This window comes from Hypanus sabinus, chromosome 8 (genome assembly GCF_030144855.1).
Source record: "Hypanus sabinus isolate sHypSab1 chromosome 8, sHypSab1.hap1, whole genome shotgun sequence".
NCBI classification, from domain to species: Eukaryota; Metazoa; Chordata; class Chondrichthyes; order Myliobatiformes; family Dasyatidae; genus Hypanus; species Hypanus sabinus.
The window spans coordinates 134,864,607-134,888,781 of record NC_082713.1 but is presented as its reverse complement, the minus strand read 5'-3'; the positions used below and the strand labels follow the sequence as shown (position 1 = coordinate 134,888,781).

Below are 24,175 nucleotides of genomic sequence, written 5' to 3'. Positions count from 1 at the left end.
CTTTTTTTTTAAAAGAAAAAGGCAGAAAGTACAGGAATTCCCGGGTTTCATAAATAGTGAGTACTGTGTGATAAAAATCATAAAAATGGAGCAGAAATGGCTGGCTATATTGGAAAGATTGGCATGGTTGATTCTACAACAGGTAACTGGATTTTGCATACTGAATCAATTGAACACTATTTTAAAGCAAGTGGAATAGCCAATGAGAAACAAGTACTAATGTTGCTGGCAACACGAGTGAATCTGCAGATGCTGGAAATAAATAAAAACACGAAGTGCTGGCAGAACTCAGCAGGCCAGACAGCATCTATGAGAAGAGGTAGTGACGACGTTTCGGGCCGCAACCCTTCATCAGGACTCAAGTAACATGGGATGGTCGAGGGGGGATAACAAGTCGGGGGAGGGATGAAGTAGAGAGCTGGGAAGTGATAGGCTGAAGGGAAATGGGCTAGGGGGAAGGTGGAAAATTATGGGAAATAAAAGAGAAAGAAAGGTAGGGCTGAGGGGAGATTATAGTGAGGGGGGGGGGGAAGAGAGAGAAAGAGAACCAGACTAAAATTATAGATAGTGATGAGGTAAGGGGGGGAGCAGGGGTATCAACGGAGATCAACTTACAGACCTCCGTTGATACTCCTGCCCCCCTTACCCCATCCCTATCTATGATTTTAATCTGGTTCTCTTTGTCTCTCTTTTCCCCCCCTCACTATAATCTCCCCCACCTTTCTTTCTCTTTTATTCCCATAATTCTCCACCTTCCCACTAGCCCATTTCCCTTCAGCCTATCTGATGCACCATCAATAACTCACACTGAGACGTAGGCGAGATATCGGCTTTTATTGACTGGAAGAAGGAACCAGGAGTGAGTGTCTATCATACAAGGTCCTGGAGACTGAGGCCGATCTTCAGGCCGCAGGTCTCCTTTATACAGGGGCCTGTGGGAGGAGCCACAGGAGCAGTCAGCAGGGGCGTGTCCCGACAGGCACATAGTTCACCACATTCACCCCCCCTTCGTTTGAAAAAGTCCTCATGTAGCGAAGGTTCTTACAAGTCAAGCCGATCAGGCGGTCGAATCTGTCGCTGCGATCTACGTAGCACCGGCTGTGACCGCATAGGTGCCGGCAACATTGGCGATTGCACAGGGGACGGGGGTTGCGCGTGTTCTTGCCCACTAGGCGCCGGTGATCCCTCATGCATGTGCGAGGCGCCTGGTATAAATGCGTACGAAACGCCCGGTATACAAGTGTCGTGAGGAGTCTGTGTAGGGCCTGGTGAGTACGGTGTCACCTCTGGTGCAGGGTTCACAGTTACCGGAGAGCCTTCAGGGTAGTGGTCTGCTGCACCTGCGGGTGCCAGGTCGCGGATGGAGACCGTGTCCTCCCGCCCATCAGGTAAGACCACGTAAGCATACTGGGGGTTCGCATGGAGAAGGTGAACCCTCTCCACCAGCGGGGAGTATTTATTGCTCCTCACATGTTTCCGGAGCAGCACTGGCCCCGGGGACGTCAGCCAAACTGGTAGGGTGGTCCCAGTGACAGACTTCCTGGGAAAAGAGAATAGGCGTTCGTGAGGGGTGGCATTGGTGGACGTACATAACAGAGCGGATAGAGTGCAGTGCCTCAGGGAGGACCTCCTGCCATCGAGAGACCGGCAACCCTTTGGACTTGAGGGCTAAAAGTGTGGCCTTCCACACTGTGGCATTCTCCCGCTCTACCTGGCCATTACCCCGGGGATTATAACTCGTGGTCCGACTGGTAGCAATGCCCCTAGCTAGCAAGTACTGGCGCAGCTCTTCACTCATAAAGGAGGACCCTCTATCACTGTGGATATAGCAGGGATACCCGAACAGAGTGAAGAGCTGGCGCAGGGCTTTTATGACGGACGTGGCAGTGGTGTCGGGGCAGGGGATGGCAAAGGGGAACCGTGAGAACTCGTCAATAACACTGAGAAAATAGAGGGAAGGGGGCCCTTAAAGTCAACACTCAGGCGTTCAAAAGGGCGGGTGGCCTTGACAAGTTGTGCCGTGTCAGGACAGTAGAAGTGCGGTTTGCACTCGGCACAAATTTGGCAGTCCCTGGTCATCGTCCTGATGTCCTCCAGGGAGTACGGCAGGTTCCGAGCTTTCACAAAATGGTAAAATCGGGTGACCCCCGGATGGCAAAGTTGTGCATGAAGGGCGTACAGCTGGTCGAGCTGTGTGCTAGCACATGTTCCCCGGGATAGGGCATCAGGGGGCTCATTGAGTCTGCCAGGCCGGTACAGGATATCATAGGTGTAGGTGGAGAGTTCTATCCTCCACCGCAAAATCTTATCATTTTTGATCTTGCCCCGCTGTTGGTTGCTGAACAGGAACGCAACCGAGTGCTGGTCGGTCAGCACAGTGAATCTTTTGCCAGCAAGATAGTGCCTCCAGTGCCTAACAGCCTCCACTATGGCCTGGGCTTCTTTCTCCACCGCGGAGTGCCGAATTTCAGAGCCTTGGAGGGTGCGAGAAAAGAATGCTACTGGTCTGCCTTCCTGATTAAGGGTAGCAGCCAGAGCGAAATCGGAGGCATCACACTCCACTTGGAAGGGAGCGGTCTCGTCCACTGCATGCATCGTAGCTTTGGCAATGTCCGCTTTAATGCAGTTGAAGGCCGCGCAGGCCTCAGCAGAGAGGGGAAACGAGGTAGACTTGACCAGGGGGCGAGCCTTGTCTGCGTAATGGGGGACCCATTGGGCGTAATAGGAAAAAAACCCCAGGCACCGTCTGAGGGCCTTGAGAGTGGTGGGAAGAGGGAGCTCTAACAGGGGGCGCATACGTTCGGGATCAGGCCCAATAACCCCGTTTTCCACGACATACCCAAGTATAGCAAGGCGGGTGGTACCAAAAACACACTTGTCCCTGTTATAAGTAAGGTTCAGAGCTGCGGCCACTTGGAGAAACCGTTGGAGGTTGGCGTCGTGATCTGGCCTGTCATGACCACAGATGGTGATGTTATCCAGATAGGGAAATGTGGCCTGCAGTTGGTACTGGTCCACCATCCGGTCCATTTCCCTCTGGAAGACAGAGACACCATTCGTGACACCGAAAGGGACGCGCAGGAAGTGATAGAGCCGGCCGCCCGCCTCGAAGGCGGTGTAGGGGCGGTCCTCTGGGCAGATGGGGAGCTGGTGATAAGCGGATTTCAGATCTATTGTCGAGTACACCTTATACTGAGCAATCTGGTTGACCATATCCGCGATGCGGGGTAGGGGGTATGCGTCAAGCTGCGTAAACCTATTGATGGTTTGACTATAGTCCACCACCATCCTATTTTTCTGCCCAGTCCGAACAACAACCACCTGGGCCCTCCAAGGGCTTGTGCTCGGCTCAATGATCCCCTCCCTGAGCAGCCGCTGCACCTCCGACTGAATGAAGGCCCGGTCCCCCGCGCTGTACCTCCTGCTTTTGGTTGCCACAGGTTTACAGTCGGGGGTCAGGTTGGCGAACAGCGGTGGGGGAGGGATCTTGAGAGTGGAGAGGCTGCAAGTGTCGGTAGCGCAGCTGTTGGCCTGGTTCTGGATGGGATGTGTGTGTCCGTGTGTGTGTGTGTGTGGTCAGTAGCGGGGTATGTGAAGAAGTCCCACAAAACTGAGGATTCTTGACAGTGAGTGGTGGGAGGGGCCCGTCGTATACCATAGTCACACTTTCGAGATGGCTCTGGAAGTCCAGCCCCAATAGCACAGGTGCACACAGATTAGGCATGACCAGCAGTTCAAAGTCCCGATATACTGTGCCTTGCACCACCAAAGTCGCTACACAACCCGCCCGGATGTCTGCGGACTGCGACCCAGAGGCCAAATGGAACCTCCGACTGACCGGCCGCGTTGCAAGTCCGCAGCGTTGCACTGTGTCCGGGTGAATAAAACTCCCAGTGCTGCCCGTGTCAAACAGGCATCCAGTCCAATGCCCCTCCACCTGGATGTCCATCATGGACCTTGCAAGCTGGTGTGGGGCGCTTTGGTCGAGAGTCACAGTGGCCAGAGTTGGATCGCCGTCGGGGTACCCGGTCAGCATCAGAGGGTCGGGGGCGGGGCGTGCTGACAAAGATGTCAGCAAAGATGGCCGCTCACATCCGGGGTACCCGGTCAGCATCCGAGGATCGGGGGCGGGGCGTGCTGACGTCGACAAAGATGGCCGCCCACATCCCGGCATGCAAGATGGCGGCCCCCACGTTTCACCCGCAGCGCTGCACTCCGCTCGAGGTTGAGACTTACAGACCTTGGCGAAGTGGTCCCGCTTTCCGCAGCTGGAGCAGGTCGCTTCTCGCGCTGGACAGCGTCGTCGAGGATGTTTCTTTTGGCCACAGAAATAACAAAGCACGAGTTGCTTACGGGCCACAGCCGTGGTCTGGGTCGGGGAGCTCGTGGAATGGCGACTGGCGGCGGCGTTGGCGAATTCGCTTCCGGGAGCCGGCGGTGGCGGGGTCTGAGGCGTCCACGAAACCGGCGGGGAATCGCGCGACTGGACAGCGTCGGCGTTATGCCGCGCAGCTTCTAGAGCGTTGGCCTTCTCTATCGCCGAGCTTAAGGTAAGATCCGAGTTCTCCAGCAGCCGCTGGCGCATGTACACTGACCTCAGTCCCGTCACAAAGGCGTCTCGCACCAGCAGCTCCGCATGCTGTTCTGCCGTGAGCGTCTTGCAGTCACAAGCTCGGACGAGTGTCTGTAGTGCTTGGAGAAACTCAGTGCACGATTCGCCAGGCCGCTGTCGCCGGGTAGCTAAACGATGTCTTGCGTAGACGGTGTTCACCGGCCGCAGGTACTGTCGTTTGAGGGCGTCCAGTGCCCTTTCGTAGGTCGGCAGGTCCCGGATAAAGGAGTAAACTTTGGGGGTGACCCTCGAGAGTAGGATTCTGTGCATAACGGCGGGTTCAGTCGCACGAAGCTCCGCCAAGTACGATTGGAAGCATGCAAGCCAGTGTTCAAAAGCGAGAGCTGCGTCAGGGTCTTGAGGGTCCAAATCCAACCGGTCCGGACGCAAAACGGGTTCCATGTTTTAAAACTTCCAGTCAATAAAATTGATGCACCATCAATAACTCACACTGAGACATAGGCGAGATATCGGCTTTTATTGACTGGAAGAAGGAACCAGGAGTGAGTGTCCATCATACTATGTCCTGGAGACTGAGGCCGATCTTCAGGCCGCAGGTCTCCTTTATACAGGGGCCTGTGGGAGGAGCCACAGGAGCAGTCAGCAGGGGCGTGTCCCGACAGGCACATAGTTCACCACACTATCACTTCCCAGCTCTCTACTTCATCCCCCCACCCCCCCACCCCCAACCACCCCATGTTACTTCACTCCCGAAGAAGAGTTTCGGTCCGAAACGTCGTAACTACCTCCTCCCATAGATGCTGTCTGGCCTGCTGAGTTCTGCCAGCATCTTGTGTTTTTACTAATTTCGCTGAGTGCATTGGATTTGAAGGCACACAGTTTGGTTTGGCATTTCACTGTTCCAACCAAACCGGCAGAAATTGCAGAATGTTTTAGGTTTCATAAGCAGTATCAAAGGAAGGAGAGTCCATTTCAGCCTTTGTGTCGGAATTGAAGAGCATGTCTGAACATTGTCAGTTCAATAATGGGCTTAATGATGCTCTGAGAGATTGCTTGGTGTGTAATCTTAGAAGACAACATTCAAAGCCTGATACTAACTGAAGCACAACTTGCATTTAAACAGCAGTTGAAATTGTATCAATGGAGACAGCAGACAGAGACGCAGTTGAGTTGCAATCAGGAATGAAAATGAGTGTTTACAAAATTGCAATGCCTAAACATAAATCAGCCTGGCTGAACAAATTGTGATACTGTTGTGACTGGGTCTCGCATATACCAGACCAATGCTCGTTTAAAGGCGAAACTTGCAGAAATTGTAACCAAGTAGGAGACATACAAAGAGAATGTTGGGCAAACAAAAATAAATGGACTGCACAGGGAAGGGAAAAAGAGAATATGTCAAGTTGCAGTTTCAAAAAGAGCACTAATCTGCATACTGTAGATGAAAAATCTGATAATGATGAGAGTGATGCAGGACTGGGTAGCCTTGAGGGTTATAATGTGAAAACTAACAACAGACAAGCAATATGGCTTACACCAGAGTGGGTGGAGAATTAATTAAAATAGAATTGGAAACTGGCTTGTCTGTTTCAATCATTCCACAACATGAGTTTTAACAACCTTTCAAAGGTTCTAGATTGAAGTTTGCAGAAATCCAGCTAAGGGCTTGGACTGGAGAAAGGAAAACTCCTGTGGTAATGACATTAGTAACAGTGAAAAACAGCAACTGACACGCCACATTGGGCTTGTGTATGGTAAAACCAGGAAGGACCATCATTGTGGTGCAGAGAGTGGCTGAGTCATTTACAGCTTGATTGGAGATCCATCTACCATTTGCATGCCACATCCACTGTAATAAAGTCAACTTAGTGAATTAAGAAAGATACTGGATGATGCTACAACTGTCTCCATGCTGTATACCATGAATTGTTGCCCACCTCTGTGCCTCTGGTTGGAAAGCATATTGGACCAAGGAAGGACCATACTGCTTAGAGGAATTGTGAAAGTGATGAAAGTGGCTCGACTACAGCAGCTTTTGTCAGAGGCAATATATCTGAGAAAGCTTCTGATAATGTTAATCACGCAGTTACTTGTGAAATGTGGTTTGGTTTTAAGCTAAAAAGAGTTCAAGGAGCTTCAGGAAAGTTGCAAGCATTCAGCTTTTGTGAGTATATATTAAGAAAAACACAATGTGTGCGTTAAGGTTTTTGCATGGAGATCAAGTAGGAGACACAAGATGCTTGGAAAAGTAGATGAAAAGACCAAAGTGCAGCTGAATGAATGGAAGGCCAAAAAGAAAGGAGACAATGGAGATACAAAAATGAAAATTTGTTGGGTGATGCACACAAAGAATTCTGGAAGAACTCAGTAGGCCAGGCAGCATCTATGGCAAAATGGATATCAGTGTTTTGGGCTGAAACGTCAGCTGTACTTTTTTCCATAGATGCTGCCTGATCTGCTGAGTTCCTCCAGCATCTTGTGTTTGTTGCTTGGATTTCCAGCATCTGCAGATTATCTCTAGTTTGTGATTTGTTGGGTGTTGTTATGGATGCGGAAACCACGAGGAGAGATCAGATTGCAAAGGGAGCAATAGAAGGATTAATAAAGGAACACTCCAGTGAACTAAAAGCACCTTCCCAAGATCAAGATATTCAAACTAGAAGAAGAAAAAGGAAGGAGAAAGATGTCTAGAACTATCACAACTACTTCCTGCAGTTCGAGAGTCAACTCCTACAGCCACCACAGAATTGGCTGCAGAACCTGAGATTATTTCACAGCCCAAGTCTCATCTGGTAAGCAGAGTGATTCCCCCTCGTCAGGAAAGACGTTATCCGACAACAGTACAAAATCCTCAAGAGTAATTACTTATTTAGGCCTGAATAGGACAATTTAAAATTTACTATGCTGTGGATGACGTATATAGTAGTTGTATTATATAGTATACTGTTTATATAGTTGAGATGTTTTCTCTATAGAGTTGAGTTTATAGCTAAGCAGGGAGAAAGGTTGCATATTTAAGAAAATTTAAAGCATTTCAAGTGAATTATAGATTGGCTGCTTTATTTGTAGAAAATGCCCTTATCTTGTGATTGTATTCTCCTACCTAAGAGTCTCTGACTAGTGGAAATACCTTACCCTCTCATGCCCTCCTTAAGATTCACACATTTAAATGAGATTGTCTCATTTTCCTAAACTCTACAGAATGTAGATGGATATAGGCTAGAAAGATCAGTGCAAGTGGAATTGAGACAGAGATGAAAGGGGAACCTATGAATATGGGAGGTAGTGGTACTAAAAGTGGATAGAGAGTGGCAGTCCAAATCATGGGAGGGTAGAAGAGCTGCATGATAAATGGGGCAGAAGGAAGAGGTTTGAAGTCTTTGACCACTGAACCTCAGTGGAGGTTTAATTTTTCATTGAAGCTATTATTCCACATTTTTAAAATTTCCTATTTGATGAGATGGAATCCTGAAATCAGAAACAAGTCATCTTAATATTGTTAAGAGGCAAAATGTTATCGCAATTCCAGTAACTGATCAGTATCCTGTAAGGCAGTGTCCTTTTTCAAGTCAAAAGTTGCATTAACAAAGTTGATTAAGGAAGAAGCACCATTCTGAGCCTAAATGCTTAAGCCTATCACCCCTACTGGGTGCCATATCTTAGGCCAATCTTTCAAATTGTCCCCAGGTGTAACCCATTTTTTTAGATCCTTCCTCTCCCAGGGTTGAGGTCTTTGGAGCTTCTGTTGTCATTGCTGCAGCTCTTTTTTTTCAGGATGGAATTTGCTAGCCCCATGCCCAACCTCTTTTCCTTTTATAGCTGGGCTTGGCACAGTCCATGGTGGAGTTGAGTCTATGTTACCAATGTGCAAATTCTGCTGTGTTTTAAGGGCTTACTTTATATCTTTTGTGAGTAAGTTCTGCAAATTGCTTTTCACCCTCAAAGGGTCGTCAAATGAACTTCTGCTTTCTCGTTCAAGCTGCAGACCACCACAATGTTTCATGATATATTGCAGGTAACATTGCCTATGATTTCCAGTTATGCCCATAACAAGGTATTTATACATTTACTCTGGTAGGGACATGCAATGTCATAGACATTATATGTAGGAAGACTTCTAAAATCCCATTATTTAGAGTGGAGATCATCATGGAAAGTTACCTTTGAACCTGTCGGTATATATTGAACGATGTAACTCAATGAGCCACTGAATTCGTCATTAAAATGTACACTTCTAGCAGAATGATTTTTCCCAGCACCAAAATGAGTAGGTGGAAGTTGGTGATGAATATCTTGATGTTTAACTTGTGTTGTGAACAGGATGCAGTAATGTAAACTCATCCACAGTGCTCAAAAAGATTAAAATTTATCCATCATTGTTAGGAGAGAACTGAATTCTCATTCCCAGAGCTGGGCCCTGTGACATGAATAGGGAGCTGGAAATGTGTAATCTCGTGAGTGTGAAATTTAATTGAGGAGCATTAAAGAACCAAGAGATCATTTATAATGAAACAAGTACTGTACTATTTTACAAAATCTTATCAGTGTTAATCTAATCAAGCATGGTAGCCATGTGGACAGTCAGCTTAGTTTGAAAATTCAGATTTTTCTCTATGAATCCACTGAATTCTATGAAAAGCTAGCAGATGAAGTCTAAACAACAACACACACACAATGCTGGTAGAACAGAGCAGGCCAGGCAGCATCCATAGGGAGAAGCACTGTCGACGTTTTGGGCCGAGACCCTTCGTCAGGACGAACCAAAAGGAAAGATAGTAAGAGATTTGAAAGTGAAGGAATTATAGATGGGGAGCAGCGAGAGAGGGTTTCACTGAACTCCTGTCGAAGAGAAGATTTAAACTTCTTCAGTGTAGGCATCACTGGCAGAAGCTTCGCAGCAGTGAATTTAAAGAGCAGACACGAGGAAATCTGCAGATGCTGGAAATTCAAACAACACACCCACAAAATGCTGATAGAACACAGCAGGCCAGGCAGCATCTATAGGGAGAAGCACTGTCGATGTTTCGGGCCGAGACCCTTCGTCAGGACTAACCGAAAGGAAAGATAGTAAGAGATGAAGTCTCTGAAGGTGCTCAGCCATGCAGGTCATTCTATATCAGTCAATATTGAATCAAGTCAACTGGACTTGCTATGTTGTTTAGAAGATGTTTCATCACTCGTCTGAGGTTTTTCTTCAGTTCTGATCCATGGTGGGTAGTTTTCAAGTTTATAAACTATGTGAGTTGTTTAACGATACAGTATACCAATCACATGAGGGTTGTTAAAAGTCCTAGGGGTAATGAGAGGGTCATTAGTCTTATCTTTGCATGAATGGAGGTGTGAACTTTTGTGGAGACATGGGGACAGAGATGTTGGTACTGCACTGTATGTAGCTGATAGGTAGTGACATACCCCACCCCCTCTGTTCAGGGATGGGTTTTTCAATTTGACAAAAATGGCTCTTTTTAACCCCTCTTTCAAACCATCTGTCCCCCCCCCCATTCAAAATGTGCACATTGTTATCAAAGGAGTGTCCCTTGTCCTTTAGGTTTAGATATAAAGCCAAGTTTTAAACTGAGGTGTGAGCCCCCCTGTGTTGGGCCATCTGTATGTGAAGTAGTTGTTTTGCTATGCCGATATACAGGTCTGTGCAGTTCTCATTGCATTGGATAGCATAAATAATATTGCTCTGTTTATGTTTGGGCGTAGGATCCTTGGGGTGAATGAATTTATGTGTTTATAGGTTTGGAAAAGCACAGCAATTTTGTGTTGGTTGAAAATCCTTCTGAGTTTTTCTGAACCTACAGCTGCATATGGGCTGACTCTGTTTTTCCATCTGCTTTGCTCCTTACCTCTGTCTGTTGGGCTGATGTCCTAGCTGGTTTTTGTTGCTACCTTGATGAAGGCTCAGTCAGGGTAGCTGCAAGCTATCAAGGCTTCTCCCAAATACTTGTGCTCCTTGTCTTTAGCTGTAATGTTGGTGGGCACATTCTTAGTGCAGTGGTGTAGTGTTCCAATAACCCCCAACTTGGTTCTAATGGGTGATGAGAGTCAGACTGCGGATACTGATCTGTGTGGGTTGGTTTCCCGTAAACTTTAATATCTAGATGTCCATTTTCTTTGATGAGTACTACACAGCCTAAAAAGACCAGTCTTTTGTTCTCAACGTCTTTTTGTGTAAATTTGATCCACCAAGTTGATGTGTAGTATGAAGGCTTCTACCTCATGGATTTTGATCTTGACCCAGGTGTCATCCACATACCTGAACCAATGACTGGGTGATGTTCCGTGTAAGGTGTTCAAGGCTGTCCTTTCTACTTATTCCATATACAAGTTGGCTACAAAACGGGACACCGGTGAACCCATGGAACATCTGTGTTTCTGCCTGGAGAAGACATCTTTGCATTTGAAATAGGTAGTGTTGAGACAAAGGTTGAGTAGAATACATACCTGATCCGAGTTGAGTGTGGTTCTACTCTCCAGGGTACTACATTGATGTAGCCATTTTCTTACTGTCTTGATAGCTTCTGAAGTGGGCACCTATCAGCTACTTACGATACATCTCTACCCTGGCGTCTCCATGCAGTTCGCACCTCTATTTATGCAAAGATGAGATGAATGACCCTCTCATTAGCTCTGTGACTATGAATAACGCTCATATAATTGCTATACTTTTAAACAACTGAGAGTTTATAAATCGGAAATCTACCCACCATGGATTAGAATTGAAGAAGCCTCTTGGATGAGTGGCGAAAGCATCTTCTGGACGACACAGGAAGAAGTCCAGTTGCTTAGATTTACTGTTGCAAACAGATAAGGGTTATTCATAACAAGAGACATTCTAATTTACAAATACTATTAGCTTTTTTTAAAAAAACATTAAGGGCTGTCATGATTTAAAATTTAATTTGGCAACAATAAAAAAAGTCATAAAAGAAGGATCTCTGGAGGTATTGCAGGGAAATGAATGACATTTCTTTGTTAAGCTCTCTGTTCATTATCACTGCAAAATGTATAAGAGGTTACTAATATTAAGAACAACAGATGGCGCTTTTTATGATTTAAGGGATGAAAATGAAGGTGAAATGAAAAGCAATTTGAAAATGCAACACACACAAAATGGTGGAGGAATTCAGATCAAGCAGTATCTATGGAAAAGAATAAACAGTGAATGTGAGACAGGGCTGAAACCCTTTATCAGGACTGGAGAGAAAAGATGGTATGTTTGTTCCTAGTCCTGCTGAATGGTCTTGGCCCGAAATGTTGATTATTTACAATTTTCCATAGACGCTACCTGACCTGTTGAGTTCCTCCAGCATTGTGTGTGTGTGTGTGTGTGTGTGTGTGTGTGTGTGTGTGTGTGTGTGTCTTGGATTTCCGGCATCTGCAGATTTTCTCTTGTTTTTGTAATCAAAGCATGAGATAAAATGCTGAAATGTTAAAAACAGAATGATAATTCAGATTTGCAAATCTTTCCAGATCTTTCTTAGATAAAATAATTACCAGATGCTAGCTTTTAAAAGTTAAATATACAGTACAAAGGAAGTGAAACCATTATAGGCTAGGTAACATTCTATGGTTGGAATGCTACTTTTTAATAAATTGAATTAATCTAATTTTATCTCAAATACAAAAAAAAGTTCCTACAGTGAGAAAAATATACTTATTTGGCACTTTATGCATACAGAAATATTTTGTACAGTACTATACAAAAGTCTTCGGAATATATATTTTAAATATATACATTTACTGATATTGTTTTTCTAAGCACAGTATCTAGATTGATCAAACATCCCCAAATCCTGATCTCTTGGAATATGACATATTTTCTAAATATCCAAACACTTTTTGTTAAAAAAATCTCATGTTAATAAATCTTGTTTGTAAACATAAATCGCAGAATGATGACTAGTGCCCTTTTGTACACCTGTATGTTATAGGTTGCTTTCCTCAGTTACATGCTAAACTTGATAATAATTCCCAGATGAATGGAGCAAAAAAAAAGATATGTCTATACTTAAATCATAAATGGAATGTGGGATACATCAGCACATCAGAGGAGATGTATTGGGGAGCGTAGTTGTTCAGCGAAACGGTCTCCCAGTCTGCATCGGGTCTCACCAATATATAAAAGGCCGATGCAGACTGGGAGACTGCTTCACTGAACACCTACGCTCTGTCTGCCAGAGAAAGCAGGATCTCCCAGTGGCCACACATTTTAATTCCACGTCCCATTCCCATTCTGATATGTCCATCCATGGCCTCCTCTACTGTCAAGATGAAGCCACACTCAGGTTGGAGGAACAACACCTTATATACCAGCTGGGTAGCCTCCAACCTGATGGCATGAACAGTGACTTCTCTAACTTCCGTTAATGCCTCTCCTTCCCTTCTTACCCCATCCCTGATATATTTAGCTATTATCCCCCCTCCTTTTTTTTCCTCCCTTTCTGCCCATCACTCTGCCTGTTCTCCATCTCCCTCTGGTGCACCCCTCCCCCTTTCTTTCTCCCTAGGCCTCCTGTCCCATGATCCTTTCCCTTCTCTAGCTCTGTATCCCTTTTGCCAATCACCTTTCCAGCTCTCAGCTTCACCCCACCGCCTCCAGTCTTCTTCTATCATTTCACATTTCCCCCTCCCACTCATACTTTCAAATCTCTTACTATCTTTCCTTTCAGTTAGTCCTGACGAAGGGTCTCAGCTGGAAACGTCGACAGCGCTTCTCCCTATAGATGCTGCCTGGCCTGCTGTGTTCCACCAGCATTTTGTGTGTGTTGAATGTTAGTGATATTGTGCAGACCAACATTCTGAAAGTAAAAATTACTGTAAAGATCACAGTTGGAACAAAATTGATGGAGAAACATTAAAATTAAAAACAAAGGTATATCCAGATCTGTGAGGGCGAGTCAGGTGGTGGGGGGGGGGGTGTTACTTTGTATTAGGTGCTAAACACTGTAACCTTAGGATTTACATTTCTTGCCTTATTACCCTTTCTCCTTCCACCTTCCAGAGAACCAAACATTCAATTTCTTATCTTTAAAATAAACATTCTCTAATTTTGTTCCTTCCAGTGATGATCTAATATCAATTCTTAAATTGATTTCCTGCTAGTGGGTCCCTTTAATCATTTTCTATAAAAGGATTTATTTCTTATTGCATAATATTGTTGTTCTACTGTGAAACTTTTAAGGATCCGGTAAGCAGTTAGGGAACTGAGCACATCTCCTTAAGTTTTAAGATGGCTATAGATGAGGCTAAATGTGGACCTTGTAGGAGACTATTAAACTCTCCTGTAGGAGCAGGGCAAATTACAAGTGTATTAGGCAGGGAATAGGGAGAGATAATTGGGGACAGCTGTTTTTGGGTAAGTTCACATCTCACATGTGGAGGGTGTTTAAAGACCAACAGCACAGAATACAGTACAGTTATGTTCCAATGAGAAGCAAGGGAGGACAAGGATAGCAAGATAAGAGAACCATGGTGACCAAGGGAGGTGATGAATTTAGTCAAGAAGGAAAAGGGAAAAGAAAAACCTCCTAAAACTTAGGAAGCTAGAATCAGACAGATCTCTTGAGCATGATAAGAAGCCAGAAAAGAACTTAAGAAGGGAATTAGGAATTCCATGAAGAGCCGCGCAAAGTCCATGTCAAGTAGGATTAAAGAGAATCCCAGGACATTCCATATCTACATCAGGAGCAAGACGATAACTAGGGAGAGGGTGGGATAACTGAAGGATAAAGGGGAAACCATTTGCTTGGATGCAGTTTTACATCAGTATTTACCGAGGAGAAGGATGTGGAGGATAGGGAGATCAGTGCCAAGAGTAGAAATGCTAGGGCATTTCAAAGTAAAGGAGGAGGTAGCGCTGGGTCTCTTCAAGTACATTAAAGTGGACAAGTCCCCAGAGTCTGATGGGATATACCCCACATTATAGAGGGAGGCAAGTGAAAAGATTGCTGGGGCCTTGACCAATATCTTTGTGTCCTCCCTAGCCATGGGCGAGGTTCCAGAGGTCTGGCAAGTAGCTAACTTTGTTCCATTATTCAAGGAGTGATCCAGGGATAATCCTGGAAACTATAGACTGGTAAGTCTCACATTAGTGGTAGGGAAGTTTATGTAGAGAATTCTTAGGGATAGGATTTATGAGCATTTGGAAAACTATGGCTTAATTAGTGAGATCCAGCATGGATTTGTGTGGGGTGGGCCGTGTCTTACTAACTTGATTGAGTTTTTTTTGATGAAGTGATGAGGGTGACCGATGGAAGTGAGGTTGTAGATGTTGTCTACATGGACTTTATTAAAGCAATTGACAAGGTCTCTCATGGGGAGGCTCATTCAGCAGATTAAGATGCATGGGATCCATAGTGGACTGTTGGATTCAGAACTGGCTTGCCATTGAATACAGGGAGATGGTCAAAGGGGCTTATTCTTGTTGGAGATCTGTGATTAGTGGTGTTCTGCAGATGTCTTTGCCATTTATGATGTATATAAATGACCAATGCAAAGGACTTTTCACTAACCACTCTAAACTTTCTCATTGTTTTGTATTACTTCCATCAAATCTCCCTTTCAGCCTCCCTTTGCCAAATAAAGCAGTCTCAGTATCTAAAATCTATCCTTTTAACTGTAATCTCTAATCTCAGGAATCATTCTGATAAATCTTTTCTGGTTCCCTATTAATGCTTTAAAACTCTTCTGCAATGTGACAATCAGAATTCAACACAATACTGCAGATGAAGCTGGACAAGAGTTTGTAATGCCTCAGCATAACTTTCTGAATTTTACTTTGTGTCTTAATTTATCAGAAAAACTGTATTTTCAGATTTCAGATTCAGATTTATTTATTACATGTGCATCGAAACATACAGTGAAATGTAATGTTTATGTGAACAACACATCCAATGATGTGCTGGGGGCATTGTCACCACACATTCTGGTGCCAATATAATATGCCCACCATTCTGTGCAGAGCAACACAAAACAGATCATTGCATGATTCAAAGTACATTTATTACCAAAATACTTATGTGCAGTTTACAACCCTGGGAGTTGTCTTCCCCACAGACAGCCATGAAACAAAGTAAACCATGGAACCCATTCAGAGAAAAACATCAATCCCTCCCACGCAAATGGCAACAAAATAAAAGTGATAAACACAGAAGGTAAAACACAAAATCAAAAGGCTTCAGGCATATTCAGTTCAGTTCAGTGTTCGTTATCTGCAGGATGCCCTGATTCAAATCACCCAAAATAGCAACAACAGAAGGAGCAACCAGAAACCAGAATCCCATCATTATGTGAACTACAGAGTCCAATATGCAAATCACTTTGATTAAACTTTGTGCGAACTCTGGCACCATTCTCCAGCAGCATCGAGTGAGAGAGACACCATCTGAATGCAGAGACCTTCCTCTGGGAGCAGCGAACAAGAGGAAGAGAGAGACTATCACAAATACCTTCTTCCGGCAGCAGTGAGTGGGAGGGTGGTAGACAGTGATGGATACCTGCTCGCCTTCTGCACTTTTCCTCAATGATTTCAATCTTCCTCAGTGCTTTAGACAGAAAGAAATGGAGTCGATCATGGGCTGATCATTGCAGTTGACTGTGTGAGAAAGCAACAGCAGCAAAACAAGCAACTTCCCTCCCTCCCACCCACCCACCTATGCACATACACAGCCCTTAAACCACAGGTCAGGCCATCTTCTCCTGCCTCCAGTGGATTCAGACTCCTAGACACTGGGCCTCCAACTTCCACGGTGAACTCGCAAAGATTCGCACATTGGGGTTTTGGCCATCAGGTGTTGACTTCTGATCGATCTGGGCTTTGATGCTCTGTATCAATCCAGGACTCGCTGATGATGATGAATGAGAACCTGTAATCCAGGCCTCGAGCTCCGGACTTGGCCCTTCATTGTGTGTCCTGCGACTTTGAATGTTTTGTGCACAGTACCCTAATGTTCCTTAGTTTCTTCAGCACTTTTAGAACAGGACCCTTTATTCAACATTGCATCTCCTCATTCATACTAATTAAAATGCACATTCCTCCACATTAAATTACATCTGTCATGTGCCTGCCTATTCCTTCAGCCTTTTTGTATCTGTTAACAGCCTCTAACAGTACTCTTTACAAGCTCATGGCACTATCAAGCTTTGTATCATCTGAATATTTGGAGATTGTGGCTTATCCTTCAAGTCTGCACCACCAGTTTGAATCCTTCCAATTCTGCCAAAGATTAATTAAATCAAAATACATACATCATAATTGGAAACAATGAGATTAGTGGTAGTGAAGTGATTACAGCTCCTTGAAAATGGGGAACCAATAAGGAAGTGTATGCCTTTCATTATGCAGGTGGTTATTTAAGGTTAAATTCCATCAGAGCTGTAGGATTCAGTCTCAATTTAAAAATTACCATCCTCATGCTTTTAATTTAGGATATTGCAATTTAAGATCCATAGTTCCCCATTTAGCAAAGTTTCAAAGTTAACTTTATTAATCTATAAATGCAGTTCAACAATGCCACTAAGTTAGTCAAGATCTCAGATGACTGCTTAACCCTTTTCTTCCTATTGAATATTTTGAGCACCCTGAAGGAAGACCATGGAAGGGTAAAAAAGCTTATTTACCAACATAGGCCATTACTGGTCTTCAGTAATGAGATTTATCAGAGAGGAAAAAGGCTCATTCTCTAAAATATGGAAGGATGAGAGATTCGAGGATCTCAGAACGTAAGTTGAGAAACTGCACATTGGTCAGAGTTGGCAAAATGGTGGGAGGGGTGCAGGTTACAAACTTAATGTTATTTCTGAATGAATGAAAGAAGAAATCAGTTTTTTTGTTGTTAAGCTGATGGTGGTTAAATATTCTAGCAGAAATATGAGTGGTAGGGGAATCCATACTATATACCATTTTTTTTAACAGTAAGGAAAAGTGTGAGGGAAAATGAGATTATGTATTTATCTTCAATCAAAGAGCTGATCTAGAGGAAGAACGACTACCAAGAAAACAGTTCTTGTATTAGTGCAAGTGGACAAACTGGACACTATAGTGCCTGATAAGAGTACCATTGAATTCCAAGCGTACGTGCCATTAAGTGCCAAGCATCATCATAGAATCGGCTTAATGTCAGCCGTTGTAAGATAGGAGTTCGATACCCGGTGCTGTCTGTAAGAGTTGGTAGGCTTTCTACGTGACTGTGTATGGGCGCTCCTGTTTCTTCCAACGTTCCAAAGATGATTGGTTAAGGTTATTGAGTTGTGGGCATTCTCTGTTAGCACAAGAAGCGTGGTGACACTTGCCCAGCACAATCCTCACTGACTTGATTCGATGCAAATGACGCATCACTCAATCATTGATGTACATGTGACAAATAAAGCTCGTCCCTTTACTGTGCTGCCTTTTTTTAGAACTCCAGACTGTGTTTAACTTGGCATATGGATTCAACAGCAGGGAACACCTTTCCACCTACATCCCTCATGTCACTTCCATACCCATTACTACTTTTGTAAAGGGATCGTCAGGTTATTTTTGTGTGAGGGTAACTTGTTTGTGCAGGAGTCCTGAGATCAGCACTTTAGCACTGTGACCAGTTCCCCAAGGATTCTTGACCCTGGCAAGAATAGGATGCTATGTAAATTTATAGTAACCACCTTTGAAATTTTTCTATAAAGCTACATAGTTTTTGTGCATTCCATTGTTCTCACTAGTTTCTGATGTCTGTAGGGAGTTGTGTGGAAACTAGTAAAACACGTTTGTGCTGATTCCTGTATTTCTGCTCAAGCCCCTTAGAATTGAGGATGAGAGGAGAGGACAAAAATGTCATTGTGATATTTGTGGAGCGGATCTCCTACCTGCAGGACACCTGCTTTTCAGAAGGGAGGAGTCCCGACACCTACTAATTACTACAATCACAACTCTGCCTCCGAGTCTATGGACAATAATGCCCATAACTGTGCTGTGTTGACTTACTATCAAGTCCATACATAATACTTTGATGATACACATGTCATCTCTTATAATACAACTGAATCAAAACAAATTCCACATCTTCAGCACGAGGGACCATAGGCAGGTAGAAGTCCTGAAGAAGGGTCTTGGCCGATACTTCAGCTGTTTACTCTTTCCTGTAGACGCTGCCTGACCTGTTGAGTTCCTCCAACATTTTGTGTGTGTTGCTTGGATTTCCAGCAACTGCAGATTTTCCAGTGATGATGGTTAGTATACTTGCAGTGGTCCTGATGTCTTTATGTTGTTTGCTGGCAGTGTTTCAGTTACTGTAGCTTGCCAAAAGATGGCTGGGGCCTGAAGAGGGTTGCCTGTGGACTCATTATACCAGCTTGCTGCTCATAGATACATTACGAGAGATATAATGCCAGTCCAAACTATTGGGGCGCTGAATCACCAATTTCATGGTGGCTACAGAAGAGGGTATTAGGCCTTGAGATGGCGCTACAGCCCTTATGATACAACCTCACCATCTTGTAGCGACAGTTCTTGCCATCACCTCTTAGAAGACACCGAGGAAATGAGACAAGGCTGAAGAGGATGGACAGTCTCAATATAGACTGCTCCTGTCTGTCTGGGCCATACAAAGGGTTAATTGTTAAAACACTATCTCAATTGCAACCCCCCCTCCCCCTATCCTGGTCCCATTGCTGCCTTGTCTATGACACATACCATCATATTTTCTTCATTTTGCACAGAATGCAGTCTTAACCTAATTAAAAATGGAAGAATGAATGACTAGCTATATACATGACCCAAACTGCTCTTCAGAGAGATACTTGTTTTCAGGTGGAGTTGCTCCTTTGAGAAGCATGTAAGTCAGTTTACTCACAGTAAATGTTCACAAGTTGATAACGAGATCAAAAGTGTAATGCTACTGAGTGAGGGGTAACTACGCTGGGGCTCTGAATTACTGCTGTTGGATCCGTATTATCCACCTGAGGGTGCCCCTTGTTTACAGTATAGGCATCCGTTAGTCTCGTGAGACCATGGATTTGCGCCTTGGAAGGTCCCAGGGCGCAGGCCTGGGCAGGGTTGTATGGGAGACTGGCAGTTGCCCAGACTGTAAGCTTTCCCCTCTCCACACGCATCGATGTTGTTGAAGGGAAGGGCGCTAGGACCCAAGCAGCTTGGCACATACCAGTGCCATGTGGTGTTAAGTGCCTTGCTCAGGTTGCCTCAGCTGAGGCTCGAACCAGTGACCTTCAGGTCACTAGACCGATGCCTTATCCACTAGGCCACGTGCCAACACAATGTGCCCCTTGTTTAATGCTTCATATAAAGGCTACATTTGTGTGATCCCTTGGTTCCTGACTTCTGCACGCCCCTTGCTCTGTACTCTGCTGTTTAGGGTGTGGTTAGTGGAGGGCTGCTGACCCAGTGTGGAGCTGACCGCAGATGATCTTAGAGGTGAACCTTAAGCAGCTCTAATTGAAGTAACATCTTCAGATTGCACCGTTGTAGCAAGCTTAACAGTGGCCTGTCTGACCTGTTCAATGGACAACAACAGAGTGCATGTGGGATCACAAATATTGTCATCCTAAGAGAGTTAATGGATTTGTGCTCAGTGGAATTGCTGTTGCTCCCTAGTTACAGATCCTCACAATCCTCGTAATCTGGCGAGCAGATTTTCCATGTCTGAAGGCGAGATAGCACCAGGGTGACCTTCTATTGCTGCACTCGTACTTCCAGTGGAAGCTGAGACTTCAGCCTTGAACACTACATCGTAATTAACAAACTGCAAACATTGAGCTTGCCAATAATACCGAGCTTTGCACTGGGCCTTTGGCTAAACTGATTCCCAAAGCCTCCGTGTTCCTTGAGCCTCGCGGAGATACAACAAATGTTCTGTTATGCCTTTTATCAGCTTTCATCTGTTGCCTGTACATCAATTAGCTCAGCGAAAGGACTGGTGTACAGTCTTGCCCTCTGGTGAGCTGATAACTGCTTTATTCTTAACTGCACAGTTGTGTCCTCAGTGAGTGCAGATCTTGATTGTATGCTATCATCTGATGTACATGCTGTGTCACTGCTTCAGCTAGTGGCTGCAAATAAACATGATTTTGTGCTTTCACCAATTCTGTACTTTCCATCCCTCCATTGCCTGATGTTAAAAGAAAAACATCTGTGGTGAGGTGAAGGGAAGGAGAAAAGTTGGAAATGCACGCTTAGTATCATTTGCCTCTGTGATATTACACGATGAGGGGAGTGGCCAGAGCTGTGGTAATAGTACTTCCCAAGTTGCTAGTGCCTTATCCTCTGTAGCATGCCACTCTTTATCACAGAGCACTGTTCAGAGTGATCTTGGCATCTTCAGTAGTCCCAGTGTACAATTTCACCAGACAGTAAAGACATCATGTAGTTCCACCGAGCTTGTAACATCATTAGGGCCACTGTCAGTCATTACAATTGAGCTGCATAGTTATTGATAGTTGTATGCCAGTTGTTTTAAATTTAAGAACATAAGAAATGGCCTTACTGACATTGAGTGAAAAGTCATTGCTGTGACACCACTCAGCCAGATTTTCAACTCCATCCTATATACTGATTTATCATAAGGACATAAGAAGTAGGAGCAGGAGTAGGCCATCTGGCCCATTGAGCCTGCTCTTCCATTCAATAAGATCATGACTAATCTGCCATGGACTTATCTTCACCTACCTGCCTTTTCCCCATAAGACTGAATTCCCCTACTATGCAAAAATCTTGTCTTAAATATATTTACTGAGGTAGCCTCCACTGTTTCATTGGGCAGAGAATTCCACAGATTCACCACTCTCTGAGAAAAGTAGCACCTCCTCATCTTCATCCTAAATCTACTCCCTCGAACCTTCAGGCTATGTCCCCTTTTTAAAGTTTTTAAACTTTAATTTGGTTTTTCAGTTAGTGTGTAACTTGAGCTTTCCACCATGCGGAAGTCACTATGATGAGTCCATAGATGGTGTGTTTCCTACATGACTTGGGGAAATCGTGTATTATTATTTCTGACGCAACAGGTTTCCAATGTCATCCAACTGCATTGCTGCCACCTATTTTTATTGATGCACCAATCTGAATACATCACAGCTTGGCCTGTGACCACACAAAACTGCAGAGAGTTGCCAACACATCTTAGCATATCCTGGAAATCAGCCTCCGCTCCACAGATTCTGTCTGCACTCCTCGCTGTCTTGGTAAAGCAGTCAGCATAATCAAAGCCCCAGCCCATCACAGATACTCTCTGTTCTCCCTTTCCCATCAGGCAACAGAAATGAGCAGTTGAGAGGATTGACAGCTTTAAGTTCATCAGAGTGTATGTCACCAATAGCCCGCTGGACATTTTCTCTTCTCCCTTCTCCCAGTGAGCAGAAGATACGGAATCGTGAAAGCACATACAATCAGGATGTACACCACTGTTACAAGGCTATTCTCTAGTACAATAAGGTGGACTCTTGATCTCGCTTGTTATTTTTATACCACCTTATTGTTTAACTGCACTGCACTTTCTCTGTAGCTGTTACACTTTATTCTGCATTGTTACTGTTTTGCCTTGTTCTACCTCCATGCATTGTGTAGTAATTTGATCTCCTAGTATGCAAGACAAGCTTTTCACTGTGTCTTGTTACATGTGACAATAATAAATCAATTCCAATTCCAAAAGCTCGGAAGGACACCCCACTAGGTTCAAGGGAAACTTCTATCCTGCTGTTGTAAGACTATTGAAATGTTCCATTGTACAGTATGATGACTCTTGACTTCAGTCCACCTCACGATGATCTTGCATGTTAATGACCACATGCAGACCTGCAGTGCACTTTCTCCATAACTGTAACACTTTATTCTGCACTCTGTTGTTGTTTTACCTTGTACTACTTCAATACACTAATCGAATGAATTGATCTGTATGGACGGTATACCAGAAGAGAGACCACGATAGCATAACAGTTAGTGCAAAGTTACATGGTCAACTTCGGACACCTCCCTCCCCTTTCTTGATCTCCCTATCATTGGAGATAGTTTATCTACTGCTATATTTTATAAACCTTTGCATTCTCACAGCTTCCTGGACTATACCTCTTCCCACCCTGTCACTTGTAAAAATGCCATCCCCTTCTCTCAGTTCCTCTGCGTCCACTGCTTCAGCTCTCAGGAAGAGGCTTTTCACTCTGAAACTAATGAGATGTCCTCCTTCTCCAAAGAAAGGAGTTTTCCGTCCTCACCAACAATGATGCCCTCAGCCGCATCTCTTCCATTTCACGCAAGTCTGTCCTCACCCCATCATCGCACCACACCACCAGGGATGTCGTTCCTCTTGTCCACATCTATCACCCCACTAGCTTCCATGTCCAGCACCTAATTCTCCATGACTTTAGCCATCTTCAACAAGATCCCACCACCAAGCATATCTTTCCCTTGCTTTCCACAGGGATCACTCCCTACGTGACTCCCGTGTCCATTCATCCTTCAGTACTTTTCTCCCTCTGGTACTTATCCTTGCAAGCAGAACAAATGTCATACCTGCCCCTACCTATTTTCCTCATTCAGGGGCCCCAAACTGTTCTTCTTGGCGAGATAACTGTGAGTTTTTTGGGGTTATCTACTGAATCCAGTGCTCCCAGTGTGGCCTCTTGTATGTTGGTGAGATACAAAGTAGATTGGGAGACCGCTTTGCCAAGCACCCATGTTCCGCCAGAAAAAGCGGGATCTCCCAGTGGCCACCCATTTTAATTCTACTTACTATTCCAACATGTCTGTCCATGGCTACCTCCACTGTCGCGATGAATTCTCACTCAGGCAGGGGGAGCAAAACTTTCTATTCTGCCTATGCAGCTTCCAACCTGACGGTATGGACATCGATTTCTCAAACTTCTGGTAACTTCCCCCACCATTCCCGTTTTCCCGTATTCCCCCTCTCACCTTGTATCCTTACTTGTCCATCACCTCCCTCTTGTGCTCCTCCCACTTCCCTTTCTTCCATGGTCTTCCCTCTCCTATCAGATTCACTCTTCCCCAGCCCTTTACTTCTTTCACCAATCAACTTCCCTGCTCTGTACTTCACCCCTCTCCTCTCTCAGTTCACCATCTACCACCTTGTATTTCTCCCCCCACCTTATTACTCTGACTTCTCTTCTGTTTCTCCAGCCCTGATAAAGATTCTCAGCCTGAAACATCAGCTGTTTTTGTGGACAGTCAGAGGCTTTTTCCTAGGGTTCAAATGGTTGCCACAAGAGGGCACAAGTTTAAGGTGCTGGGGAGTAGGTACAGAGGAGATTGTCAGGGATAAGTTTTTTTACTCAGAGAGTGGTGAGTGTGTGGAATGGGCTGCCGGCAACGGTGGTGGAGGCGGATACGATAGGGGCTTTTAAGAGGCTTTTGGATAGGGACATGGAGCTTAGTAAATTAGAGGGCTATGGGTAAGCCTAGTAATTTCTAAGGTAGGGACATGTTCAGCACAACTTTGTGGGCCAAAGGGCCTGTATTGTGCTGTAGGTTTTCTATGTTTCTCCAGAGATGCTGCTTGGCGTGCTGGGTTCCTCCATTATTTTTTGTGTGTTGGTTTGGATTTCCAGCATCTGCAGATGATCCCTTGTTAGAGGTCATAGATTAATTGGTCATTG

General features: G+C 44.7%; 2 protein-coding genes across 2 annotated transcripts in view; one reads left to right on the top strand and one right to left on the bottom strand.

The window, feature by feature from the left end:
• LOC132398446 (ADP-ribosylation factor-like protein 8B-A) overlaps positions 1-24,175 on the top strand; it is a 122,789-nt gene that overhangs the window by 42,181 nt on the left and 56,433 nt on the right. The gene's annotated exons all lie outside the window — the stretch shown is intronic.
• Positions 837-3,853, bottom strand: LOC132397807 (uncharacterized). Its single transcript, XM_059976560.1, has 2 exons — positions 2,840-3,853; positions 837-1,540 (listed from the first exon to the last, which is right to left on the bottom strand). The coding sequence occupies exons 1-2, from the start codon at positions 3,286-3,288 to the stop codon at positions 1,042-1,044; spliced, it is 948 nt and encodes a 315-aa protein (XP_059832543.1). The 5' UTR covers positions 3,289-3,853; the 3' UTR covers positions 837-1,041.